The sequence below is a fragment of the Oncorhynchus mykiss genome, chromosome 22 (assembly GCF_057628025.1).
Source record: "Oncorhynchus mykiss isolate SJ-2025 chromosome 22, ASM5762802v1, whole genome shotgun sequence".
Taxonomy (NCBI): domain Eukaryota; kingdom Metazoa; phylum Chordata; class Actinopteri; order Salmoniformes; family Salmonidae; genus Oncorhynchus; species Oncorhynchus mykiss.
In genome coordinates this window covers 20773365-20797624 of record NC_143043.1, presented here as the reverse complement: position 1 = coordinate 20797624, position 24260 = coordinate 20773365, and the positions used below count along the sequence as shown (strand labels likewise).

At 44.8% G+C, this 24260-nt stretch overlaps 1 protein-coding gene across 1 annotated transcript in view; it reads left to right on the top strand.

Moving 5' to 3' along the window:
- LOC101268914 (protein Wnt-6) overlaps nt 1-18189 on the top strand; it is a 35837-nt gene extending 17648 nt beyond the window's left edge. The window contains exons 3-4 of the mRNA XM_021579181.3: nt 9494-9804; nt 15430-18189. Coding sequence (XP_021434856.3) covers nt 9494-9804; nt 15430-15891 — 773 coding nt within the window. The 3' untranslated portion in view covers nt 15892-18189. The remainder of the gene's footprint in view (nt 1-9493; nt 9805-15429) is intronic.
- Nucleotides 18190-24260: the final 6071 nt, after the last annotated feature.

The following is a 24260-nucleotide window of genomic DNA, read 5'->3' as shown; positions in this document are numbered from 1 at the left end:
CCCTCTAATTCCTGGTTTAGGTTTTGACTCTTTTCTAGCGCAACAGCCAATTCCTGCTTTTGTTCATCTATTCCAGGGCTCTCCAACCCCATTCCTGGAGAGCTACCATCCTGTAGGTTTTCACTCCAACCCTAATCTAGCACACCTGATTCTAATAATCAGCTGGTTGATAAACTGAACCAGGTTAGTTACAACTGGGGTTGGAGCGAAAACATACAGGAAGGTAGCTCTCCAGGAACAGGGTTGGACACCCCTGATCTAATCTATGCGCACTCCCTTCGGATATGCCTAGTTTCTTATTTGTCGTCTCATTTTTGTCCACTGCCTGCTCCATTTGACCTTGCAGGTCTCTATTTTTCAATTTTTCCAGTTTTATCCGCTGCTGATAAAATGCCATGGTTAGGATGCCTGCGTATTGTAGTTTGGACCGTTCTCTGATTTCAATATTCCACACTACGATTGCATTCATGGCTGGTTTTAAACTTTCTATCTACGGGATAATGTGTAGCAATTTTGTAAAATTTTTGCAAAATTTTCCCACCATTTATTTGGTTCTTGGTGCTGGTCATATGCCTTTTTTTTGCACTTCTAATGCTTTGGTAACATTTTGCCTTTCTACCCATCCCACTCCGGGAGTCTCCTGGTGTAACCGATGTGAAATGGCTAGCTAGTTAGTGGGGTGTGCGCTAATAGTGTTTCAATCGGTGACGTCACTCGCTCTGAGACCTTGACGTAGTTATTCCCCTTGCCCTGCAAGGGCCGCGGCTTTTGTTGAGCGATGGGTAATGATGCTTCAAGGGTGGCTGTTGTCGATGTGTGCAGAGGGTCCCTGGTTCGAACCCAGGTAGGGACGAGGAGCAGGACGGAAGCTATACAGTTACACTGGCTTCTAAAAGCTATATCCATTATAACTGACTCGGCGTCACCCCCCAACAGTGTTGAGTAGTAACAGCTTAGGCTATCAATAGTTTGGTCGCTACACCATACTCCACCTTTTGGTGCTGGATGATACTTTTGTGTCTGTCAATTCACCTAATCTGTCACATTTCCCCGCACCACTAAGGCATAAACCAATCTCTCTTTACTGCTACTGCTACTACACATGAATCATCTTCAAACGTACACACACACACACACACACACACACACACACACACACCCTTTGGCTTCATGGCCACTGTGGCTGAGACTTTCGTCCCTCTTTCAGAATTCCCCCACTAGGGACCTGTCCTTCACGGAACCTACCCTACACTGTAGTGACACTCATGGATCTCGCAGAGGAACACCCCTACTCTGGACCTATCCTTACGGAACCTACCCTACACCATATATTTACATGGATCTCGCAGAGGAACACCCCAACTCGAGACCTAGCCTTATGGAACCTAGCCTACACCATATATTTACAACCGGTCGTAACACAATGGGACTTCTGAATAAGCTCCGGCTTTCTAGGTCCGTAGCCTATTATTGTTCAGCCTACGATTCTCATCTCCCGAAGATGTCAAAATAAGTGGTAACACAGTGCCTTTCAAAAGTATTCATCCCCCTTGGCGTTTTTCCAATTTTGTTGCATTACAACCTGTATTTTAAATAGATTTTTATTTGAATTTCATGTAATGGACATACACAAAATAGTCCAAATTGGTGAAGTGAAATGAAAAAATAACTTGTTTCAAAAAATAATTTTACATTTTTTCACGGAAAAGTAGTGCGTGCATATGTATTCACCCCCTTTGCTATGAAGCCCCTAAATAATATTTGGTGCAACCAATTACCTTCAGAAGTCACATAATTAGATAAATAAAGTGTCCAATGATCTATCACGTGATCTCAGTATATATACACATGTTTTGATAGGCCCCAGAGTCTGCAACACCATTAAGCAAGGGACACCACCAAGCAAGCAGCACCATGAAGACCAAGGAGCTCTCCAAACAGGTCAGGGAGAAAGTTGTGGAGAAGTACAGATCAGGGTTGGGTTATAAAACAATATCAGAAACTTTGAACATCCCACAGAGCACCATTAAATCCATTATTACAAATTTTAAGGAATATGGCACCACTACAAACCTGCCAAGAGAGGGCCGCCCACCAAAACTCACAGACCAGGCAAGGAGGGCATTAACCAGAGAGGCAACAAAGAGACCAAAGATAACCCTGAAGGAGCTGCAAAACTCCACAGTGGAGATTGGAGTATTTGTCCGTAGGACCACTTTAAGCCATACACTCCACAGAGCTGGGCTTTACGGAAGAGTGTCCAGAAAAAAAACATTTCTTCAAGAAAAAAATAAGCAAACACGTTTGGTGTTCGTCAAAAGGCAGGTGGGAGACTAAATATACACTACCGGTCAAAAGTTTTAGAACACATACTCATTCTAGGGTTTTTCTTTATTTTTACTATTTTCTCCATTGTAGAATAATAGTGAAGACATCAAAACTATGATAGAAACTAGTAAAAATAAAGAAAACCCTGGAATGAGTAGGTGTTTCAAAACGTTTCACTGGTACTTGCTTAAATTAATTTCATTAATATTATGGTGTTTCTATTCCAAGAAAAATGTAAAACCCTCTGTGTCTCCGTTAGGATGGAATGGAAAATATGGTGATGTACAACGTGACGGTCGGGAGTACAATACTGGGCTATTTAGCTAAAGAATCCCTGTTTTGTGGGGGGCCGGGGTTCAATTCCCTGATGTCGAAAAAGAAGGAGTAGGCTGTCCTTGTAAATAAGAATTTGTTCTTAACTGACTTGCCTAGTTAAATAAAGGTTACACTAACTCCAATATGCTCTTTAAATAAATAAGACCTACACCATTTTTAACAGCACATTACTCAACACTAGTGAGATTCATGTCGCCTATGGTAGGCCTACAGTATGTTGAAAAATATGACATGACTCACCGCCAATAATTACATATTAAGGATTGGAGGATATTTCTGTAATTCAGTGATATTTATTCCCATATTAATTTGTTATAGATCAATAACTAAATATACATCGGCATTTTGAAAAACTATTTTTAGCATTATTTTATTAATGACAATGAATGGGGTCCACCTCCCGTCCCCCTTCCTCCTCCTCCCTTCCCCATGGGCTAGGTCGGTCTTCTGTGCGCGGCTCTGCGTCCCATCCCGTGCCCCCTGCCCTCGTGCCTTGAACCTTGCGTGCTTTCAGTGGATATAACTGGAGAACTGCAAGGCAATCCCATTGTGCGCCACTCGGGAGCCATGAACAATATATACACTGCTCAAAAAAATAAAGGGAACACTTAAACAACACAATGTAACTCCAAGTCAATCACACTTCTGTGAAATCAAACTGTCCACTTAGGAAGCAACGCTGATTGACAATACATTTCACATGCTGTTGTGCAAATGGAATAGAAAACAGGTGGAAATTATAGGCAATTAGCAAGACACCCCCAATAAAGGAGTGGTTCTGCAGGTGGTTACCACAGACCACTTCTCAGTTCCTATGCTTCCTGGCTGATGTTGGCGGTGCTTTCACTCTAGTGGTAGCATGAGACGGAGTCTACAACCCACACAAGTGGCTCAGGTAGTGCAGCTCATCCAGGATGGCACATCAATGCGAGCTGTGGCAAGAAGGTTTGCTGTGTCTGTCAGCGCAGTGTCCAGAGCATGGAGGCGCTACCAGGAGACAGGCCAGTACATCAGGAGACGTGGAGGAGGCCGTAGGAGGGCAACAACCCAGCAGCAGGACCGCTACCTCCGCCTTTGTGCAAGGAGGAGCAGGAGGAGCACTGCCAGAGCCCTGCAAAATGACCTCCAGCAGGCCACAAATGTGCATGTGTCTGCTCAAATTGTCAGAAACAGACTCCATGAGGGTGGTATGAGGGCCCGACGTCCACAGGTGGGTTTGGCATTTGCCAGAGAACACCAAGATTGGCAAATTCTCCACTGGCGCCCTGTGCTCTTCACAGATGAAAGCAGGTTCATCCTGAGCACATGTGACAGACGTGACAGAGTCTGGAGACGCTGTGGAGAACATTCTGCTGCCTGCAACATCCTCCAGCATGACCGGTTTGGTGGTGGGTCAGTCATGGTGTGGGGTGGCATTTGGGGGGCCGCACAGCCCTCCATGTGCTCGCCAGAGGTAGCCTGACTGCCATTAGGTACCGAGATGAGATCCTCAGACGCCTTGTGAGACCATATGATGGTGCGGTTGGCCCTGGGTTCCTCCTAATGCAAGACAATGCTAGACCTCATGTGGCTGTAGTGTGTCAGCAGTTCCTGCAAGAGGAAGGCATTGATGCTATGGACTGGCCCGCCCATTCCCCAGACCTGAATCCAATTGAGCACATCTGGGACATCATGTCTCTCTCCATCCACCAACGCCACGTTGCACCACAGACTGTCCAGGAGTTGGCGGATGCTTTAGTCCAGGTCTGGGAGATCCCTCAGGAGACCATCCGCCACCTCATCAGGAGCATGCCCAGGCGTTGTAGGGAGGTCATACAGGCACGTGGAGGCCACACACACTACTGAGCCTCATTTTGAATTGTTTTAAGGACATTACATCAAAGTTGGATCAGCCTGTAGTGTGGTTTTCCACTTAAATTTTGAGTGTGACTCCAAATCCAGACCTCCATGGGTTGCTTAATTTAATTTAATTTTTGTGTGATTTTGTTGTCAGCGCATTCAACTATGTAAATAAAAAAGTATTTAATAAGAATATTTAATTCATTCAGATCTAGGATGTGTTCTCTTAGTGTTCCCTTTATTTTTTTGAGCAGTGTATATTGTCCTGCTAATAACAGGGTTAATAAAATATCTGTGAGAATATCCAACGGGATTTTATATAATTATACAAAATTAATAATAATTGCTTTGTTTAAAAAATAACAATATTTTGGAGATTATTTTGTTTTCAAATAACGTAAAATGAGGGAGAAAAAGACAATTCTTGAACATGGGGTGAGACATGTTTTTAGAGGGAGAGAAACCAAAAACCAACAATCATCTCATGGGTTTCCCAGTCGAGGACGGCACGGGTATGTAGCAACACAGCTTGCACTGGTATTCAGTGTCTTAGACCGTTGCGCTACTCAGGCGCTGTATAACGTGACCGGTCGTGAGTGGCCTACAGTACTACAGTAAAACCAAAATAATCCTAACAAAATAAAATAATAAAAACCTTAGTGTAACAACAGTTTTAGTAAGTAATACTGAAGTTGTGCACAATTATCAGTTTCTATTTAGATTTAAGCCACCCATTCATTGTCAGTTAGAGACACAGTAGGATCCAAAAGCATGATCAGTGCTCTAACTCCCCCTTGCGGTGGTCTGGAGCAATGAAGTGGTGACGCAGGGTACCGCACTAAACCACAAATTACCTCTAAGTCCCGAAGCCTAATCGCAAAACTTTTAGTGGAACAACCACTGTATGCTGAGCCCTTGTTGGCTGCTTTTCATTCACTATGCGGTCCGACTCATCCCAAACCATCTCAATTTGGTTGAGGTCGGGGGATTGTGGAGGCCAGGTCATCTGATGCACAGCCTGGAGGTTTGTTGGGTCATTGTCCTGTTGAAAAACAAATTACAGTCACACTAAGCACAAACCAGATGGGATGGCGTTGCTGCAGAATTCTGTGGTAGACATGCTGGTTAAGTGTGCATTGAATTCAAAATAAATCACAGACAGTGTCACCAGCAAAGCACCATCACACCTCCTCCTCCATGTTTCACGGTGGGAACCACACATGCGGAGATCATCCGCTCACAAAGACATGGCGGTTGGAACCAAAAAAACGCAAATTTGGACCAAAGGACAGATTTCCACCAGTCTAATGTTTATTGCCCTTGTTTCTTGGCCCAAGCAAGTCTCTTCTTCTTATTGGTGTCCCTTAGTAATGGTTTCTTTGCACTAATTCAAAGCATTTATTTTGGCTACATTCTGAGGTTCAGTTACTCTAATGAACTTATCCTCTGCAGCAGAGGTAACTCTGGGACTTCCTTTCCTGTGGCGGTTCTCATGAGAGCCAGTTTCATCAAAGCGCTTGATGGTTTTTGCAACTGCACTTGAAGAAACTTTCGAAGTTCTTGAAATTTTCCGCATTGACAGACTTATCTTATGTCTTAAAGTAATGATGGCCTGTCGTTTCTCTTTGCTTATTTGAGATGTTCTTGCCATAATATGGACTTTCACCAAATAGGGCTATCTTTTGTATACCACCCCTACCTTGGCTCAAACACATTGCGGAGGAAAGAAATTCTGCAAAATAACTTTTAACAAGGCACACCTGCTAATTGAAATGCATTTCAGGTGACTACCTCATGAAGCTGGTTGAGAGAATGCCAAGAGTGTGCAAAGTTGTCATCAAGCCAAAGGATGGCTACTTTGAAAAATCTCAAATATAAAATTATAATTATAATTTATCACTTTTTGGGTTACTACATTACTTTCATAGTTTTGATGTCTTCACTATTGTTCTACAATGTAGAAAATAGTAAAAACAAATAAAAACCCTTGAATGAGTAGGTGTGGCCAAACGTTTTATTGGTACTCTATATATAAAAACAAATTATTTCAAAACATACTTATTTAACATTGCACACATTCCTCTCTGAATGAGATGAGACATTGTGACATAATGTCATAATAATGTCAATTAAATGATCCCAGTTGGACATGGGATAAATTGTACAAATATAAATGAACATTCATACATTTTCCATACCACCAACACTTAAAGTTGTGTACTATATCAACCTCTCACTGCTCCACTGGGGCAGACAGTTGTTAAGCTTACTGATTTTTCTTGTATTTTCAATATAATAATTTATTTCACACCTGTGTTAAGGCACAGTAGTGTGCATCCAGTGAACACCAATGTCCAGCTACAGTCAGAATACTCTTGAACATTCCTCTGACTCGAAGTTGAGGGCTTGAGAGGGGCTTATGGCCTTGGACTCTGCACGATGAAAGAAATATGTGTTTTCGCCATTCAGAGATCAACAGAGCAGCTGCGTTGAGTCAATTATCAGATTATAGTAAAAGCTATGCAATATAAGGCTATGCATAATTTTAAAGGTGGAATGTGTATAGTTTTGGAGTAAGTGTATTTGTCTATTTTGTGCATCTTTAGGGATTACATGGTGTGCTCACTGTTCTATGACTTAATAGAATGGATTTCAGGTTTTCTATGAGATATGTGCTGTACAAGACTTGACTGTGACACATGGAAGCAAAATCAATCAATAAAAAGTATTCGCACTCGTCAGGCTTTGTCACATGTACTGCTACAGAGAGGGGCCCTGGGTTCCCTCCATATTTTTTTTACCTGAACCCATGCATCATTGACTCAAAGATTGAGTATTAAAAAAAGATTAGCTAATTCCTCGTGAAGCCCCTTCTGGCACCAAGTGATCTCCCAGGCAAGCCCAGGCATAGGCTGCTGGAGAAGTTTGGAATTTGTGTCTTGGAGGAAATTATAAAAGGGTGTTCAAATCAAGAGATATACATTTTCATAATCTCCTCTCTCTCGTAGTCATGTAACTGGGTTTTTTATCATCTTAGTGAAGAGGGTCGGTCACATTGTACAACTGAACCGGCACACTTTTTGATTGTGTTTGTAATAAAGGTTAGTTTAACATCATGAATTGAACGTCTTCTATCCAATATAGATATGATGATGGCATTACACGTTGGTGTAGTAGCAAAAGACGAGCGAAGCTAAGGTACATAGCTCTTAACTGAAACAACACTGTAACTTGTCTAGACATTGAACCCCTTAGAGATTCAGGGGGGGGGGGGGGGTTCTAAACAGTGGTCTGTAGTTGTTTTCTCTAGTTCCACCTCTCCTGCTGAAACAGTAAACAGGTGTGACTGTTCGACGTCTCCCTTCAATCCCTCCATGGACGCTTCTAAAATGGCACCCTATTCCCTATGCAGTGCATTACTTTTGACCAGAGCCTTATGGGCCCTGGTCAAAAGTAGTGCTCTTTAAAGGGAATAGGGTGCCATTTGAGACACAGGCTATATGATACCTCCTGCAACAGCAGCTGACGTGACTGGCCTGTCTAAGAGGAGTCTCAACAGAAGTTATTGAGTTAGTCAGCTCTACCCCTTCTGTACACTCAATTGGCCTGGGAGGAGAACGTTTGTTTTCCCCCCAGATCTATACAGCTGGTTGAACCTGAGAACACACAGTGATGGTGTGTGATAGGGAATGGCCTGCACAATGCATATGACAGGCAGGCAGGGAGGGGCTTTATTGGAGAAGTATGTAGGGAGGACTGAGGAGGAATCAGGATGAGGTGTGTTCAGGCGGGATGTTCTAGGGCTGGAGCTGGGCTGGGGCTGTTCAGGTGACTGTCAAAGCTGAGCTAGGCTTGGGCTGGACTGGGCTCAGGCTGGGGCTGGGATGGACTGAGGCTGGGCTGGGCTGGGGCAAGGCTCGGGCTGAGCTGGGGCTGGGGCTGGCAGGGAGACGCCACACACACAGAACAGGCCTGTATGGAGCCATCACTGGGTGTGCAGACAGACAGCTGGTATTCATATCACAGGGTGCTGGTCTGCAGGGCCCTCGCACGGCACCGATTCTGTTTCACTAGATTTAATGAATCCCATTCACTGAATCATGCGATATGGAATTGGCAACAGGGCAGAGCGGTGACTGCACGCTCATGTCTTCCAGCTCCAGAAAATAAGTCATTCATTTTAGCTTCGACACAATGGACTGCTAACTGCCTACCTCCCTTCCCCCAGTTCCTGGAAATATAGCAGCTAGAAACAGTGAATAGAGATGTTGTCGACAACTGGCCTAAAATACACCTGGATCTTTTCCAAAGTAACAAAGAACAGGGGAATCTGCAGTTGCAGCTGTACATCCCTCTGGGCCAGGGGGGTAAGCCCCCTCTTCTACAGTAATAGCCCTGCAGCTGTGTCTGAGATACCAGGGGTATTGAGGATTTACCCCAGTGTTTTACCCGAAAGGATCCGACCTTTCTGTTTCCATCTACGCGGGCCGGCACCCATGTCTCACTGGGCCTTGTCTCCAGCGGACCTGCTCTAACTTGGAGCCAAGGCAAGGCCGTGGCTGCTGTTCTGCTAGGATTAACATATCAATGGCTAACTGTGAACTTTAACACCTTCGCACAAAGCAACAGTCTTGAATGCTGCAGAGGTTGTTGGTTCTTCTCGCCACAAGTCTGTAGTGTCACACTCTGGATTGAAACACAATAACACTAGTGCCTGCATTAACACAAAACACTGGCGGCCCACTCATTTGCAGGCCGTCATTGTAAATAAGAATTTGTTCTTAGCTGACTTGCCTAGTTAAATTAAGGTTAAATACAAAATAAATCAAATAACAATTGGAAAAGCACTAGATGCCCTAGGCTACTCTTTGTTCACTCCTCTGATGACACCCCTGTGTGTGTGTGTGTGTGTGTGTGTGTGTGTGTGTGTGTGTGTGTGTGTGTGTGTGTGTGTGTGTGTGTGTGTGTGTGTGTCTGTATGATCTTTCAGACATCCGGGAGACAGCGTTTGTGTACGCCATCACGGCAGCTGGGGTGACCCACGCGGTAACGCAGGCCTGCAGTATGGGGGAGCTGCTGCAGTGTGGCTGTGAGGCGACCAGGAGCAGGGCTCCCCCCCGGCCTGCCTCCTTCTCCACCACCACCTCTGTCGAAGGAGTCAAGTGGGAGTGGGGCGGCTGCGGAGACGACGTGGAGTTTGGCTACGAGAAGTCCAAGCAGTTCATGGATGCCAAGAGGAAAAAGGGCAAGAGTGACATCAGGACGTTGATCGATCTCCACAACAACGAAGCAGGACGACTGGTAGAGGGAAAATTTAATTTTTTAAATAACGGGTGATACAGTCCCACTCCTTTCGTAATTCTTCATGCTTTATTACAATGGATATATATAGGTAGGAAAGAACAGTGGGTCGTATTCGAACCCATCCTTGGAGTTGCACAATGTTAATGTGCCCCAGAGGCAGTAGCTTATGGAGCACTAGACCACCCCAAGGGGTGAGCTAACTTTTTATTATTCACTCCAAACACACTTAATCTCATATGTTTTACTTGACCTGTGCTGATATAAGCAGAAGTACAGGAGATTATACTTCAGAAATGTTTTAGATTATGTTCACCTGATGCTTACTTTTTTTTATTTTCAACAATGGTGAAAATTAGGTTCAGATGCTGAAAGTCTTTATTGTCTAGCTGAATGTTCCTCATTTCATCCAATGCATCATCCAAGACAGCCTCTAGCCATAGTTGGACTCTAAACTTCCGCCGAAGTTGGTCCCTCTCCTTGTTCGGGCGGTGTTCGGCGGTCGAAGTCACCGACCTTCTAGCCATCGCTGATCCACTTTTCATTTTCCATTGGTTTTGTCTTGTCTTCCATCACACCTGGTTCCAATTCCATCAATTACATGCTGTGTATTTAACCCTCTGTTCCCCCCCATGTCCTTGTCAGTAATTGTTTCTTGTAGTGCTTATGCACGGTATGCTGGTATTTACCGGGTTTTGTTTGACACATTTATTGTATTGTTCTGTTGACGGTGGTTTATGGATATTAAACGACACCGTTGTAAATCAGTTTTTGCTCTCCTGCGCCTGACTTCTCTGCCGCCAGTACGCACCACACTACAGAATTACCGACCAAAATTATGGAGTCAGCAGGAGCTGGAACCAGGGGTTCCTTTTACAACTGGACCTATACCTGGCCACCGTCCACCCGGCTCTGTCGGGCAGTGAGAGGGTGTCCGCCCTCGCCTCGTGCCTCACCGGGAAAGCCCTGGAGTGGGCCAACGCCGTGTGGAGAGAGGGAGATGCGGCATGGGACCAGTTTGAGGAGTTCACCCGCCGTTTCTGGGCAGTCTTCAACCACCCGCACGAGGGTAGAGCGGTGGGTGAATGCCTCTTCCATCTGAGGCAGGAGACGAGGAGCGCCCAGGAGTTCGCCCTGGAGTTTAAGACCCTGGCTGCCGGCGCGGGATGGAATGACAGGGCCCTGATCGACCATTACCGCTGCAGTCTGCGTGAGGACGTCCGTCGGGGAGAGACACCACCCTCATGTTCGACCAGCTGGTGGACTTGTCCATCCGGCTAGACAACCTGCTGGCTACCCGCGGACGTTCAGATCGGGGTCTGGTGGTTCCATCCTCCCACACCCCCTCTCCGATACCCATGGAACTGGGAGGGGAGGTGCGTAGGGAGACCGGAGGGTGTTCCAGCTCGTGCAACATCTGTGGCAGCAGAGGTCACACTGCCGGTCGGTGCCAGGTTGGTTCCTCTGGGGATTGAGGCAGCAGGCAGGGCGCTCTTGCGTCACCCCAGGTGAGCCAGCACCATTTTCACCCAGAGCCCTCTGTTTGCGCATTTGTTTGTGTATGTCACTTTCCCTGAGTTTTCCCCGCATTCCCAGCATAAGGCACTCGTCGATTCAGGCGCGGCTGGGAATTTTATTGATAGAGCGTTAGCCCATAGTTTAGTGATCCCCATTGTTCCCGTGGCTGTGCCCTTCCCTGTTCACGCCTTAGATAGTCGACCATTAGGGTCAGTGTTAATTAGGGAGGTCACCGCTCCTTTGGGCATTGTGAGACAGGGGGGTCACAAGGAGAGAATTAGTCTCTTCCTTATTGACTCTCCTGCATTTCCCGTGGTGCTGGGCCTACCCTGGTTAGCTTGTCATAACCCCACTGTTTCTTGGCCACAGAGGGCCCTCATGGGGTGGTCGCGAGAGTTCTCAGGTAGGTGTTTAGGGGTTTCCGTTGGTGCTACTACGGTGCAGAGTCCAGACCAGGTCTTCACCGTGCGCATTCCCCCTGAATATGCCGATTTGGCTCTTCTCCAAAAAGAAGGTGACTCAATTACCACCCCATCGACGGGGAGATTGTACGATAAATCTCCTGGTAGACGCTGCTCTTCCCAGGAGTCACGTGTATCCCCTCTCACAGGCGGAGACGGAGGCTATGGAAACATATGTCTCCGAATCCCTGCGTCAGGGGTACATTCGGTCCTCCACTTCACCCGCCTCCTCAAGTTTCTTTTTTGTGAAGAAGAAGGAGGGAGGTCTGCGCCCGTGTGTATTGACTATCGGGGTCTGAATCAGATCACCGTGAGGTATAGTTACCCGCTACCTCTCATAGCCACAGGGATTGAGTCAATGCACGAGGCGTGCTTCTTAACCAAAGTAGATCTCAGGAGCGCTTACAACCTGGTGCGTATCCGGGAGGGAGACGAGTGGAAGACAGCTTTCAGTACCACCTCAGGGCACTATGAGTACCTCGTCATGCCGTACGGGTTGATGAATGCGCCATCAGTCTTCCAAGCCTTTGTAGACGAGATTTTCAGGGACCTGCACGGGCAGGGTGTAGTGGTGTATATTGATGACATTTTGATATAACGCTACACGTGCTGAGCATGTGTCCCTGGTGCTTGGTCGACTGTTGGAGCATGACCTGTACGTCAAGGCTGAGAAATGCCTGTTCTTTCAACAGTCCGTCTCCTTCCTATGGTATCGCTTTTCCACCTCAGGGGTGGAGATGGAGAGTGACCGCATTTCAGCCGTGCGTAATTGGCCGGCTCCCACCACGGTAAAGGAGGTGCAGCGGTTCTTAGGGTTTGCCAATTACTGCCAGAGGTTTATCCAGGGTTTTGGTCAGGTAGCGGTTCCCATTACTTCACTGCTGAAGGGGAGCCCGGTGCACTTGCAGTGGTCAGCTGAGGCGGACAGGGCTTTTAGTCACCTGAGGGCTCTGTTTACCTCGACTCCCGTGCTGGCCCGTGCTGGCGTTCATAGTGGAGGTGAACGCATCCGAGGCTGGGATAGGAGCTGTGCTCTCTCAGCGCTCGGGTACGCCACCGAAGCTCTGCCCCTGTGCCTTCTTCTTGAAGAAGAGCGAAACTATGATGTGGGGGACCGGGAGCTGTTGGCTGTCGTCAAGGCCTTGAAGGCCTGGAGACATTGGCTTGAGGGGTCTAGACACCCTTTTCTCATCTGGACTGACCACCGCAATCTGGAGTACATCCGGGCAGCGAGGAGACTGAACCATCGCCAGGCAAGCCGTTTTGTGTTTCACGGGGTAACACCGCGATCCTGGTCGTTGTGGATCGTTTCTCTAAGTCCTGTCATCTTCTCGCTCTGCCCGGTCGCCTTACGGCCCTACAGACTGCGGAGGCCTTGTTTACACACGTCTTCCGGCACTACGCGGTGCCCGAGGATATAGTGTCTGTTCGGGGTCCCCAGTTCACGTCTAGGGTCTGGAAGGCGTTCATGGAACTTCTGGGGGTCTCGATCAGCCTTACTTCAGGGTTTCACCCAGAGAGTAATGGGCAGGTGGGGAGAGTGAACCAGGATGTGGGTCCGATTGCCAGGACCGCCCGGGGGAGTGGGCGGCGTTCTTGCCCTGGGCCGAGATGGCACAGAACTCACTTCGCCACTCCTCCACTAACCTCTCTCCCTTCCAGTGCTTACTGGGGTACCAGCCGGTTCTGGCACCTTGGCATCAGAGTCAGACCGAGGTTCCTGCGGTGGACGACTGGTTCAGGTGCACGAAGGTAACATGGGAAGCTGTCCGTGTTCACCTTCAGCAGGCCATGACGCGCCATAAGGTGAACGCAGATTGCCACCGCAGTGAGGCCCCAGTATTCGCACCGGGGGACCGGGTCTACCTCTCGACCCGAAACCTGTCCCTCCACCTGCCCCTCCTGAAAGCTGGGTCCGCAGTTTGTGGGGCCATTTAAAGTCCTGGTGAGAGTGAACGAGGTTTGTTATAGGTTACAGCTTCCACCTGATTACCGTATTATCCCCTCGTTCCATGTGTCTCTCCTCAGGCCGGTGGTGGCTGGCCCGCTCCAGGAGTCTGAGGTGCGGGAGGTTCCTCCGCCCCCTCTAGACATTGGGGGGCCCCGGCGTACTCCGTTCGCTCCATTCCATACTGAATTGGGCGAGGGGCCGTCAGTATCTCGTAGAGTGGGAGGGGTACAGTCCGGAGGAAAGGTGCTGGGTTCCGGTCGAGGATGTGTTGGACCCTTCAATGCTGCAGGAGTTCCACCGTATTCGCCTGGATCGCCCTGCACCTCGCCCTCCGGGTCGTCCCCGAGGCCGGTGTCGACGCGCTGCTGGAGCCGTGCGTCAAGGGGGGTTACTGTCACAACTTCTGCCGGAGTTGGTCCCTCTCCTTGTTTGGCGGCGTTCGGCAGTCGAAGTCACCGCCCTTCTAGCCATCGCTGATCCACTTTTAATTTTCCATTGGTTTGGTCTTGTCTTCCATCACACCTGGTTCCAATTCCATCAATTACAAGTTGTGTATTTAACCCTCTGTTCCCACCCATGTCCTTGTCGGTAATTGTTTCTTGTAGTGCTTATGCACGGTATGCTGGTATTTACCGGGTTTTGTTTGACACATTTATTGTATTGTTCTGTTGACGGTGGTTTATGGATATTAAACGACACCGTTGTAAATCAGTTTTCGCTCACCTGCCCCTGACTTCTCTGCCGCCAGTATGCACCACACTACAATAGTTCTATAACACTGTAAACTGATAGTTGACCAAAAATCGTGTTTCTGAACAAGGAAACAAGTGTGTGCCACACAGTTAGTTTTCAAACCTTTAAGCCAAGTAGCTGCTAATATTTCTCCTTATAAAACTGTGATTTTTTTCCAGCTCTTTATGAAGGACTAAGTACATGTATGTAGACAAAGTGAAATATTGAAATACAATGACTTTCTTGTTGACAGGGAGAGAGGAACATTGCAACATTGATCCCGTAGTATTTTTTCAGCAATGGTGGCAAGGGTGTGTGTGTGGGGGGGGTGCATTGCTACTAGCCTTAGCGCAAGAACATGCTAGCTGTTCCCATATACTTCCAGTCATTGAACCAACAACTATTGATTTAAAAGTGAGTCTCGGCAGAAGCGGTGGAAAGAATTTAGCAGCGGTGGTCCATCGCTGCTAAATGAATATAGGGGAAACACTGACTCAGTTTGGAGGTTGTCTGCTCTTTTGAGAAGGTAATTACAGGTTATTACTCTGAATTTCCTGGGACTTGCTCACCCTTGTCAGTATTGCTTCATCACAGTATGTTACACTGTCACACTAGCCAAAACCTTTCCAAGGGGTCAGAGACAGGTAAATGGGGAGGAGTGGCTGTGTAGTTGGGCCAATTATAGTCTCAGGAGGACATCTTTGGAAAAATAACATACAAGAAGCAAAGGGAGCCCAAATGTAGAAACAACAATGTGATCTTAAAGAGCTACCGAGAGGTTAGAGCAGTGCATGCAGCCAGGGTTAATTAGCACAAGTATAACTGAATGATCTCTGTTCTGTTCTGTTCTGTTGTCAAGGTCTGGGAGCTCTGTGAAGGCCAGAGGCAGGAGGGGGAGGGTAAATTCCTTCTGTATGGTGTCTGCTTTTATCTCACCTATCTATCTCTGTGTCTTAACTACAGGCGGTGAGGAATTATATGAGAACTGAATGTAAATGTCATGGCCTGTCCGGGTCTTGCACACTCCGGACCTGTTGGAAAAAGATGCCTCACTTTCGGGAGGTGGGTGATCGCCTGCTGGAGAGGTTTAATGGAGCTTCCAAGGTGATGGGAGGCAACGATGGCAAGACCCTGATTCCTGTGGGCCAGAACATCAAGCCTCCGGACAAACAGGACCTGATCTACTCGGCCGAATCGCCCGACTTCTGCTCACCCAACAGGAAGACAGGCTCGCTGGGCACGCGGGGCCGCATGTGTAACAGCACAGCCATGGACGTGAGTGGCTGTGACCTGCTGTGCTGTGAGCGTGGCTACCGAGACGAGACGGTGGTGTTCGAGGAGAACTGTCTCTGCCGCTTCCACTGGTGCTGCGTGGTGCAGTGTAAGAAGTGCTCGGTGAGGAAAGAGCTCAGTCTCTGTCACTAGCATTACCACAGAGGAACTTGGTTGGTTTCAGGCCTCTTCAGCCTCACAGGAATGATGCACTGAGATCAGGCTGCCACAGTTCACTTCAGGAGCACGCTGAAAGATGAATGTCTTATCTAGGATCATCTTGGACAGACAGCTGGAGGAACTCTCCTCTCAAGCTGTAGAACAGTCCAGAATGGCCACTACTTCAGTGCTCACCACATAGAGCTCTATGACCCTGAACTTAGGCTCTTTTTAAAAGTTACATTTCAGCTCCCAGAACTTTCTAGAGCAGAATGCTGGGTCCCATGTCATATAAGACAATCAGAAAGTTTGGTACTATTCTCAGTCATCTGTACAGAGCTGTTAGCCTCTAAAGCAGTGGTTCCCAAATATGTTTGCACAGTGAACCACCCACCACAAGTCTTTAGAATTAGCCATTGACCCAGAAAATAGCATAACAAGTGTTTCTAGCCTCAAACCCAATGCTAAGACCCACTAAGAACGTGGGGCCTACAACCCATCATTAGGGAAAAACTTTGCATAGTCAGTCAACCATGTATCTACGAGGGGTGACTATTGTAAAGAAAACATAATGACTTTGCATGTGGAAAATACAGTCATGGTGATAAAATATTTTCCTATGTAACATAAATGTCCTTCATGTGAAAGGTAAATGGACATGCTCAACATGGAATACAGGTTTTTTGTATCTAGCACAAAATGTATAAAAAAGGGAAATGTGGGGTTGTGTTTTTGGAAGACGAACCGAACCCCATCTTGTTTCATGGTGAGGAGCTGAACTGACATCCGAGACTATTATTTATGAAAATTTTTATGACTAGACTACTCATAGTGATAAGGTGAGGAACGTGCCTACCGTCTCTCTGAAAAGCACTTTGGATGTTGGAGCTATCTATGTAAGCCATTTGTTACATTTCTGGTTTTGTTTGTTTGAGTAGTTTGCAAATGGAAAAATATGTTCAGACTGTTTTGTTTTGTGTTTTTTTTTTTGTATGGTATCGAGAAAGTATAATATTATGTTTATCTGTTTAATATAAAGGGCTTTTGTAATGCACTTTCAATTAAAGCATTTGTTACGTTAAGCTTTGTTAGGTATAGTCATGTTGTGCAGAATAGCCAGTCACAATCACATACAATGCTGACAATGAATCCATGCATTTGTCTCTTTGATAAGTCAACTTGCTGAAGTGAGTTGGAAGTTAGAAAGACCATTTATTTTTACTCTCTCCCTAAATTCTTTAGAATAGGCAAATAAGATCTTCTTGCTTGTTTTTTTTGGGGGGGGAATAAAGCATTCACTGTGATTAATAATAATAACGATTCCTCATGAGTTGTGTTGGTACCCAAACACGCTGTACATTTTCTGTTGATGTGCATAGCTGTAAGTTATTGAAATGTACTGTGTCGTACCCTTCTTTTAGAGTACGTTTTTTTTGTTGCTACTTACCTTTCAGGGATCTGTAAGACAAGAAACCATTGGCAAAACAAAGAGAGAGTACGATGAGAGATCACATCGCCATAATTTATTGCCAATATACCATGGTTTATGACCAGATGATTTCTGGCCAGAGTTCATAGTTCATATCGTTACCATGACAGTGACTACACACTGCACAGGATACTAGCTCTATCTGTGGAATCAGCAACATTTTGTGTTTAATTTAATCTAAATACAGTTTTTGTACAAAAAAAGAATATGACTTTAAGGGAGAAAGACTTGGTAAAACTGAACTATTCTGACTGAGATTTACTACAATATTAGACATTCTTTACATACAGTTATGTTAGCAGTAGAACTGGTCACTTTACCATGTTAAGTTTGAGTTGTAGTCGACCAAATTATGAAATCAGACCAAATGTGACATTTCATATGTGAGATATATGCATGACTAAGCAAGGTCTTGGCCTATCCATTCCCCATAGAACAACTTTTGGACTTGTTGGGCTGCCAGGAGCGTTTTACTGTTACTGTATGTATGTTTAAACAACCCTTTTGTCAAAATGGAAGAAGGTTGTTTTGTTGCTTTCTGGATTCAAAGCAAGACACAAGTTTAGAAAACAGGATTTTGTCATGGAATGTTGAATGATTTAAAGATCATTTCTCATTATTTGTTTGGATTCTTAGACATCATTTTGATATTCTCATACTTAGTTGCTCATTGATTAAGCTATTATTCTACAAAGTTCATTTCATGTCCATTTAGTTACTTTCCAGTTACAGTATTTATATAAATTTAAATAAATTGGCAAATGAGTTTCTGCATTTACTATACAAATAAAAAGTAAACTGTTCACTCTAGTTTTCATTTATTTGTATTTTTTGTTTTCTGGTCTGTGTAGCAATGAATTCAAATTTCATTTTTTTTGTCTCGTTTTAGTGCCTTTTTTTGTTAGACCAAGACAAAGCAGAGATTTAAATGCATAATATAAACACTTTATAAACGAGTAGATTTATAGAAACATATGTCACTTTTGCCTTCCGTTGACCTTCAACACATTGTGTAAGTGTTATTCATATGAATTGTCTTCATGCTGGGTCAGGGTGGAGGGTTTCACCTCACTCCCTTCCAATGACCATTCTGGAAGATATATTTTCAACACTTCTGCTTCAACTATATCATTTTGCCACCCAACAAAAAAATGTGTTGTTTTGAGTTATTTATGATGTAAAAAAAAAAACTCCTGCTGTATTAGTTTGAGCCTTGCAAGTTGACACAAGTTCATTTTTTCCAGGAATTCACGTTTCAGTGGAGCCAGCAGTGTTTAATACAGAGGTAGGCCACAGACAGGGAAATCGCTAGGAGCGCTCTCTCCTCAAGCTGCCACGGTTCAGCGTGGATAGAGCCAGAGGAACTGCATAGACAGTGGATAGATTTATAGAAGCCCTGGTATTAATGTGGCTGCCTCTCTGCCTGCCTGCCGTCTCTCAATGGAGAGGTGTACTTTTCCACGTCTCCCCCTGAACAGTGCCCTGAGGAATGTGGTGTATTCGGATATGTGTCTGCCTTTGCCCGTTGATTGTAAAACACACAGAGACGTTAATGAAGGCCTGCCACTCTATGTGGCTATATGTCATGAGGCAGACACATTTCCTTGGATCAATCAGACCAATATGACTCCTCCTGGGGTAATGTCTGACTATCATAAGGGCAATGATGAATGAACTCCCGGTTGTCTAGTCACTGAGCTTAGAGGTTCTCATTAAAGGTGCATATTCTAGATACTGGAACCTTTGGCGATGTCCCAAATGGCAACCTATTCCCTATTTACAGCCCTACTTTTGACCAGGGGCCACACAGCTCTGGTCAAAAGTAATGCACTAAATGGGGAATAGGGTGCGATATGGGATGCAGGTTTGTCACAGAGTGTAACTGTTGACATGAGAACAATTGAAAGCCAGTTATCATGACTTAGATGTGAATCTCTTCTTGCTTGCTCCTTTCCTTGGGGAGATCGTTCTCTGTTGTCAGTCAGCTTGAATCTTGACCAGGAACAAAGGAGAGAGTAAGAGCAAGAGTAACTGTCACAGGTAATTTAACACCCATAATGTTCTGTGAACCTCTCTTGATCTTCACCGAGACGCTCTCGACTCCATTCCCAAGCGTTGTGTGAGGCTTGATCTGATCGTAATCAGTCTAATTATAACCCACATAGTGTAAAACCTCTGTTCTAGTCATGTGTGAGCACAGTGTTTGGATGAAGCAATGATATTTACGAGAGAGACATGCCGCTGGAGCTGGAAGTTCAGCTGTTGTCTGCCTGGTGGACTGACTGAGAGGGGCCCACCGAGGTAGGTGGCAATAGAGTACGTGAGTAACGCAATTACCTTCAGTGTATCATTACTTTGTCCGGGAGGAACTCTCTGTGTAGTAAAAGTAGACCTTGTTATCCTTCACGGTGAACAAAAAAAATTGCTGCTTGGTCGGGGAGTGATTGAGGAACCTGCTGTTTGAGGTTGACTTGACAATGCCGGTTCAACAGAAAACAGGCTTCAGGACAGTCCCTCCATTGTCAATAAACACTTTTGTTTGCCAACACTCTAGACGGGAATTTCCTAATGCTGTTTAGCCCATGTCCCGAATCAAATGTTGATTTCTCTGTTTGAACACAGCCCTCTTGTTGAGTGTTTATTATATATGGTTCAATTTTAGAGAGTCCCGGGGCTGTATGTATCAAGCGTCTCAGAGTAGGTGGGCTTAACTAGGATCAGGTTCCCCCTTTCCATGTAAAAAAAAAGAAGAAAAAAAAAATAGATACTAAATCAGCAGCAAGATGCAGTGCCAGCTCAGAGGACAGTATGATCTTTTAACACAAGATGGCGATCTTTGAACAGGGTGGGGTTTTTTTTTCTCTCCCCAGCTGTACCATGCTTCAAAGACAATTCCTTGAAATGTTGTGTCATGAAACAGCTGGTTAATTGCAAGAGGGTTGACTTACAACACTAACACGTCTGGGTTTGGAGCTTCTTGTTGACTGTTATGGGGCTTTCAAATACTCCACAGTATAGTTTGCTGTTCAAGGCCACTGGCAAGCCACAGTAATCTGTTTTTGCCTGGTCAGCTCAGTGCACTCACTCCCAAATGGAACCCTGACTCTCTATATGGTGCACTACATTGACCTTAGGAGCCCTATGGGCCCTGGTTAAAAAGTAGTGCAGGGGATAGGATGGCATTTGAGACACGCAACCACTGTCCCGGTGGGCCAGGTGCTTCAACAGACTGAACTCCCTGCTTTCTCTCTCATCCTTATCTTCATCTCTGTGACCTGAGACCACTCCACTTAGAGGTCGTTTTGAAGGAAGGCCATGCATAGCATCTCTTCAGATCTCCATCTCCAACCCATTTCTCTCCTCAGATTGTTTATCAATAATGCCTCGAGCAACTCCTTTCTCCTTCCTCCGGTAACTTTCTGCACTTTATGTGCAGTTTACCTAAAGTTGTAAAAGTGCCAATCCTTATTTTGATGTGATCCTTGTCTTGATAAACAAGACGTTGGTGGATGATTCACAGGAAGCCGTGGAGAGAGACAGAGTCCAGATGGTCGGGTCAGCACAGCCCACTGTCTATAGCAGAGAGAGAGAGAGAGAGAGAGAGAGAAAAGCGAGGGAGAGATAGAGAGACCACCGTCTACAGCAGAGAGAGAGAGAGAGCTCCCACTGTTCAACAACAGAGCAAAGCTCGGAGAGACTGTGCGTGCGCACATGTGTTTGTCATTTCAGTTACAATACTTATGCATTTAGCCAGCTACTATACTGCAATTCTTTGCGTAATTGCACAGCTATAAACATCAACATTATTGTACCTCTTATGTTTTCGACCCTACATACTTCTCTGGTTGTATCACCAGCATTGCTCACACAGATGTTTTTGCACAATAACAATAGCACGCAAACATTGTAACAGTGTAATTATGTCAAATTGGGGAAACCCAGGATTAATTCAAGCTGTAAAGAAAATAAGTGATGCTCAGATTTTCCTCAATGGGTTGTAGCCAGCTGGTAGGTAAACCCCAGCACAGAGGATTCCCTGCTTGTTGCCCTCCAGTAATTAATACCACATTCAATGCTATGTTCAAACCACAAACAACTACCTGGTCATGGGATGCCTTTGAATAGCTTGAGGATACCCTGACACAAGGCTTCAGAAAAGAGTAGAATAGAATTGAATAAACAAATAATAGAAGAGAACGAAATAGAATAGTGGAAATCGTTGCTTTTTTCCCCAAGAACATTTCACTTTACTAATTTGTGGACTGCATTCTGGATGAAAGATATCCCAAAATGGCTTAGGTTATATTCTGTTTTACTCTACTGTCCAGAAGAGGGAGCCTCGGTTTTCACAACAGCAACTTTCCCAAAGTCCCCAGTCTTTTTGTAACTCACGGATGTAAAGACACTGTAACACCATGAGCTCTATGTATCTCGATACAGTTGAAGTCGGAAGTTTACATACACTTAGGTTGGAGTCATTAAAACTCGTTTTTCAACCACTACACATTTCTTGTTAATTAACAAACTATAGTTTTGGCAAGTCGGTTAGGACATGTACTTTGTGCATGACACAAGTAATTTTTCCAACAATTGTTTACAGACAAATTATTTCACTTATAATTCACTGTATCACAATTCCAGTGGGTCAGAAGTTTACATATACTAAGTTGACTGCGGCTTTAAACAGCTTGGAAAATTCCAGAAAATTATGTCATGGCTTTAGAAGCTTCTGATAGGCTAATTGACATAATTAGAGTCAATTGGAGGTGTACCTGTGGATGTATTTCAAGGCCTACCTTCAAACTCAGTGCCTCTTTGCTTGACATCATAGGAAAATCAAAAGAAATCAGCCAAGACCTCAGAAAATAAATTGTAGACCTCCACAAGTCTGGTTCATCCTTGGGAGCAATTTCCAAACACCTGAAGGTTCCACCTTCATCTGTACAAACAATAGTACGCAAGTATAAACACCATGGGACCACACAGCTGTCATACCTCTCAGGTAGGAGACGTGTTCTGTCTCCTAGAGATGAATGTACTTTGGTGTTAAAAGTGCAAATCAATCCCAGAACAACAGCAAAGGACCTTGTGAAGATGCTGGAGGACACAGGTACAAAAGTATCTATATCCACAGTAAAACCAGTCCTCTATCGACATAACCTGAAAGGCCGCTCAGCAAGTATGAAGCCCCTGCTCCAAAACCGCCATAAGAAAGCCAGACTACAGTTTGCAACTGCACATGGGGACAAAGATCGTACTTTTTGGAGAAATGTTCTCTGGTCTGATGAAACAAAAATATAACTGTTAAGCCATAATGACCATCGTTATGTTTGGAGGAAAAAGGGGGAGGCTTGCAAGCCGAAGAAAACCATCCCAACCGTGAAGTGCAGGGGTGGCAGCATCATGTTGTGGGGGTGCTTTGTTGCAGGAGGGACTGTTGCACTTCACAAAATTATTGTGGGAAACTTGTGTAAGGCTACCCAAAACGTTTGACCCAAGTTAAACAGTTTAAAGACAATGCTACCAAATACTAAATGAGTGTATGTAAACTTCTGACCCACTGGGAATGTGATGAAAGAAATAAAAGCTGAAATAAATAATTCTCTCTACTATTATTCTCACATTTCACATTCTTAAAAGAAAGTGGTGATCCTATCTGACCTAAATCAGGGAATTTTTACTAGGATTAAATGTCAGGAATTGTGAAAAACTGAGTTTTAATGTATTTGGCTAAGGTGTATGTAAACTTCCGACTTCAATTGTAGCTATTCACACGTTCTACAGTCAGTATGGGTACAACCCAAATAGTACCCTTTTTCCTATATAGTGCACTACTTTTGGTACCTTGGTTTAAAGTAGTGCACTATAAATGTTATAGGGTGCCATTGTGAAAGCAGATTATATCTTCCCATGGTAACATGGGAACTACAAAAGGCAAAAGGCAATGTCACATGAAGAACTGCACTTAGAACTGCATCTTCCTGTGCTCTTATGCATGTCAGACATTAGAGAGAGGTAGAGAGCGGCAATCTACGTCCCAAATCGTACCCTATTCCCTACATTGTGTACTGCTTTTGACCAAGGCCCATAGGACCGTGATTTGCGACACACCCTATTTCAGCCTGACCTCCAGCATGTCCTTTCCAGATAAACACACTGCATAGACGCCACACTCTTTCTGCATCATTTCACCACACTTCTGACTCTCTTTGCTATAATCAAAACAAAACAAGCCACATTTTTCAAAAGCCCATAAAAAGTTTAAACCCTCCCCGAGGCGACAGATTAGTGTACCTTCTGTGAGTTGTTAAGACCGTCCAAAATAAAGTTCCACTCATCCCCAAACTATTTTCAGTCCCACAATGACTAGTTAATTGAAAACCATACTGTTCTTCCTCCCAGAAGATTGCAACATAGATACAAAGCAACAACAAGATCGGCCTAAACTTTCTATTGCACCATGCGTCTGTTGAACAGTGCAGTTTCAATAAACATGATTATAACTATAATGTCTTGGCTTTTCATGAACTAAAAAAGTTCATTCCCAGCTTTGAAGTGTCCCTGCACACTACTGTAAGTCTCTTTATTTATTTATTTTTATAGAAATTCTGCAGAATTTTACTGTACCATAATCACTCCATTTCTGTAGTGGATGTTACTATGGAGATGTACAGTAGTGTAGATGGGTATTCTCCAACTAGTAGAATGGCTTATTCTTCTATATATATTCACTACACGTGTTTAATACTGTGAATAGTTGTAATGTAGTACAGAAGTAATGAAGCAGCGTTTTCACAATACGGGAACTGAAATTCCCTCTGGGAAAAATCAAGCTATTCTATTCTATTCTATTCTAATATGATCGTTTTTTTCA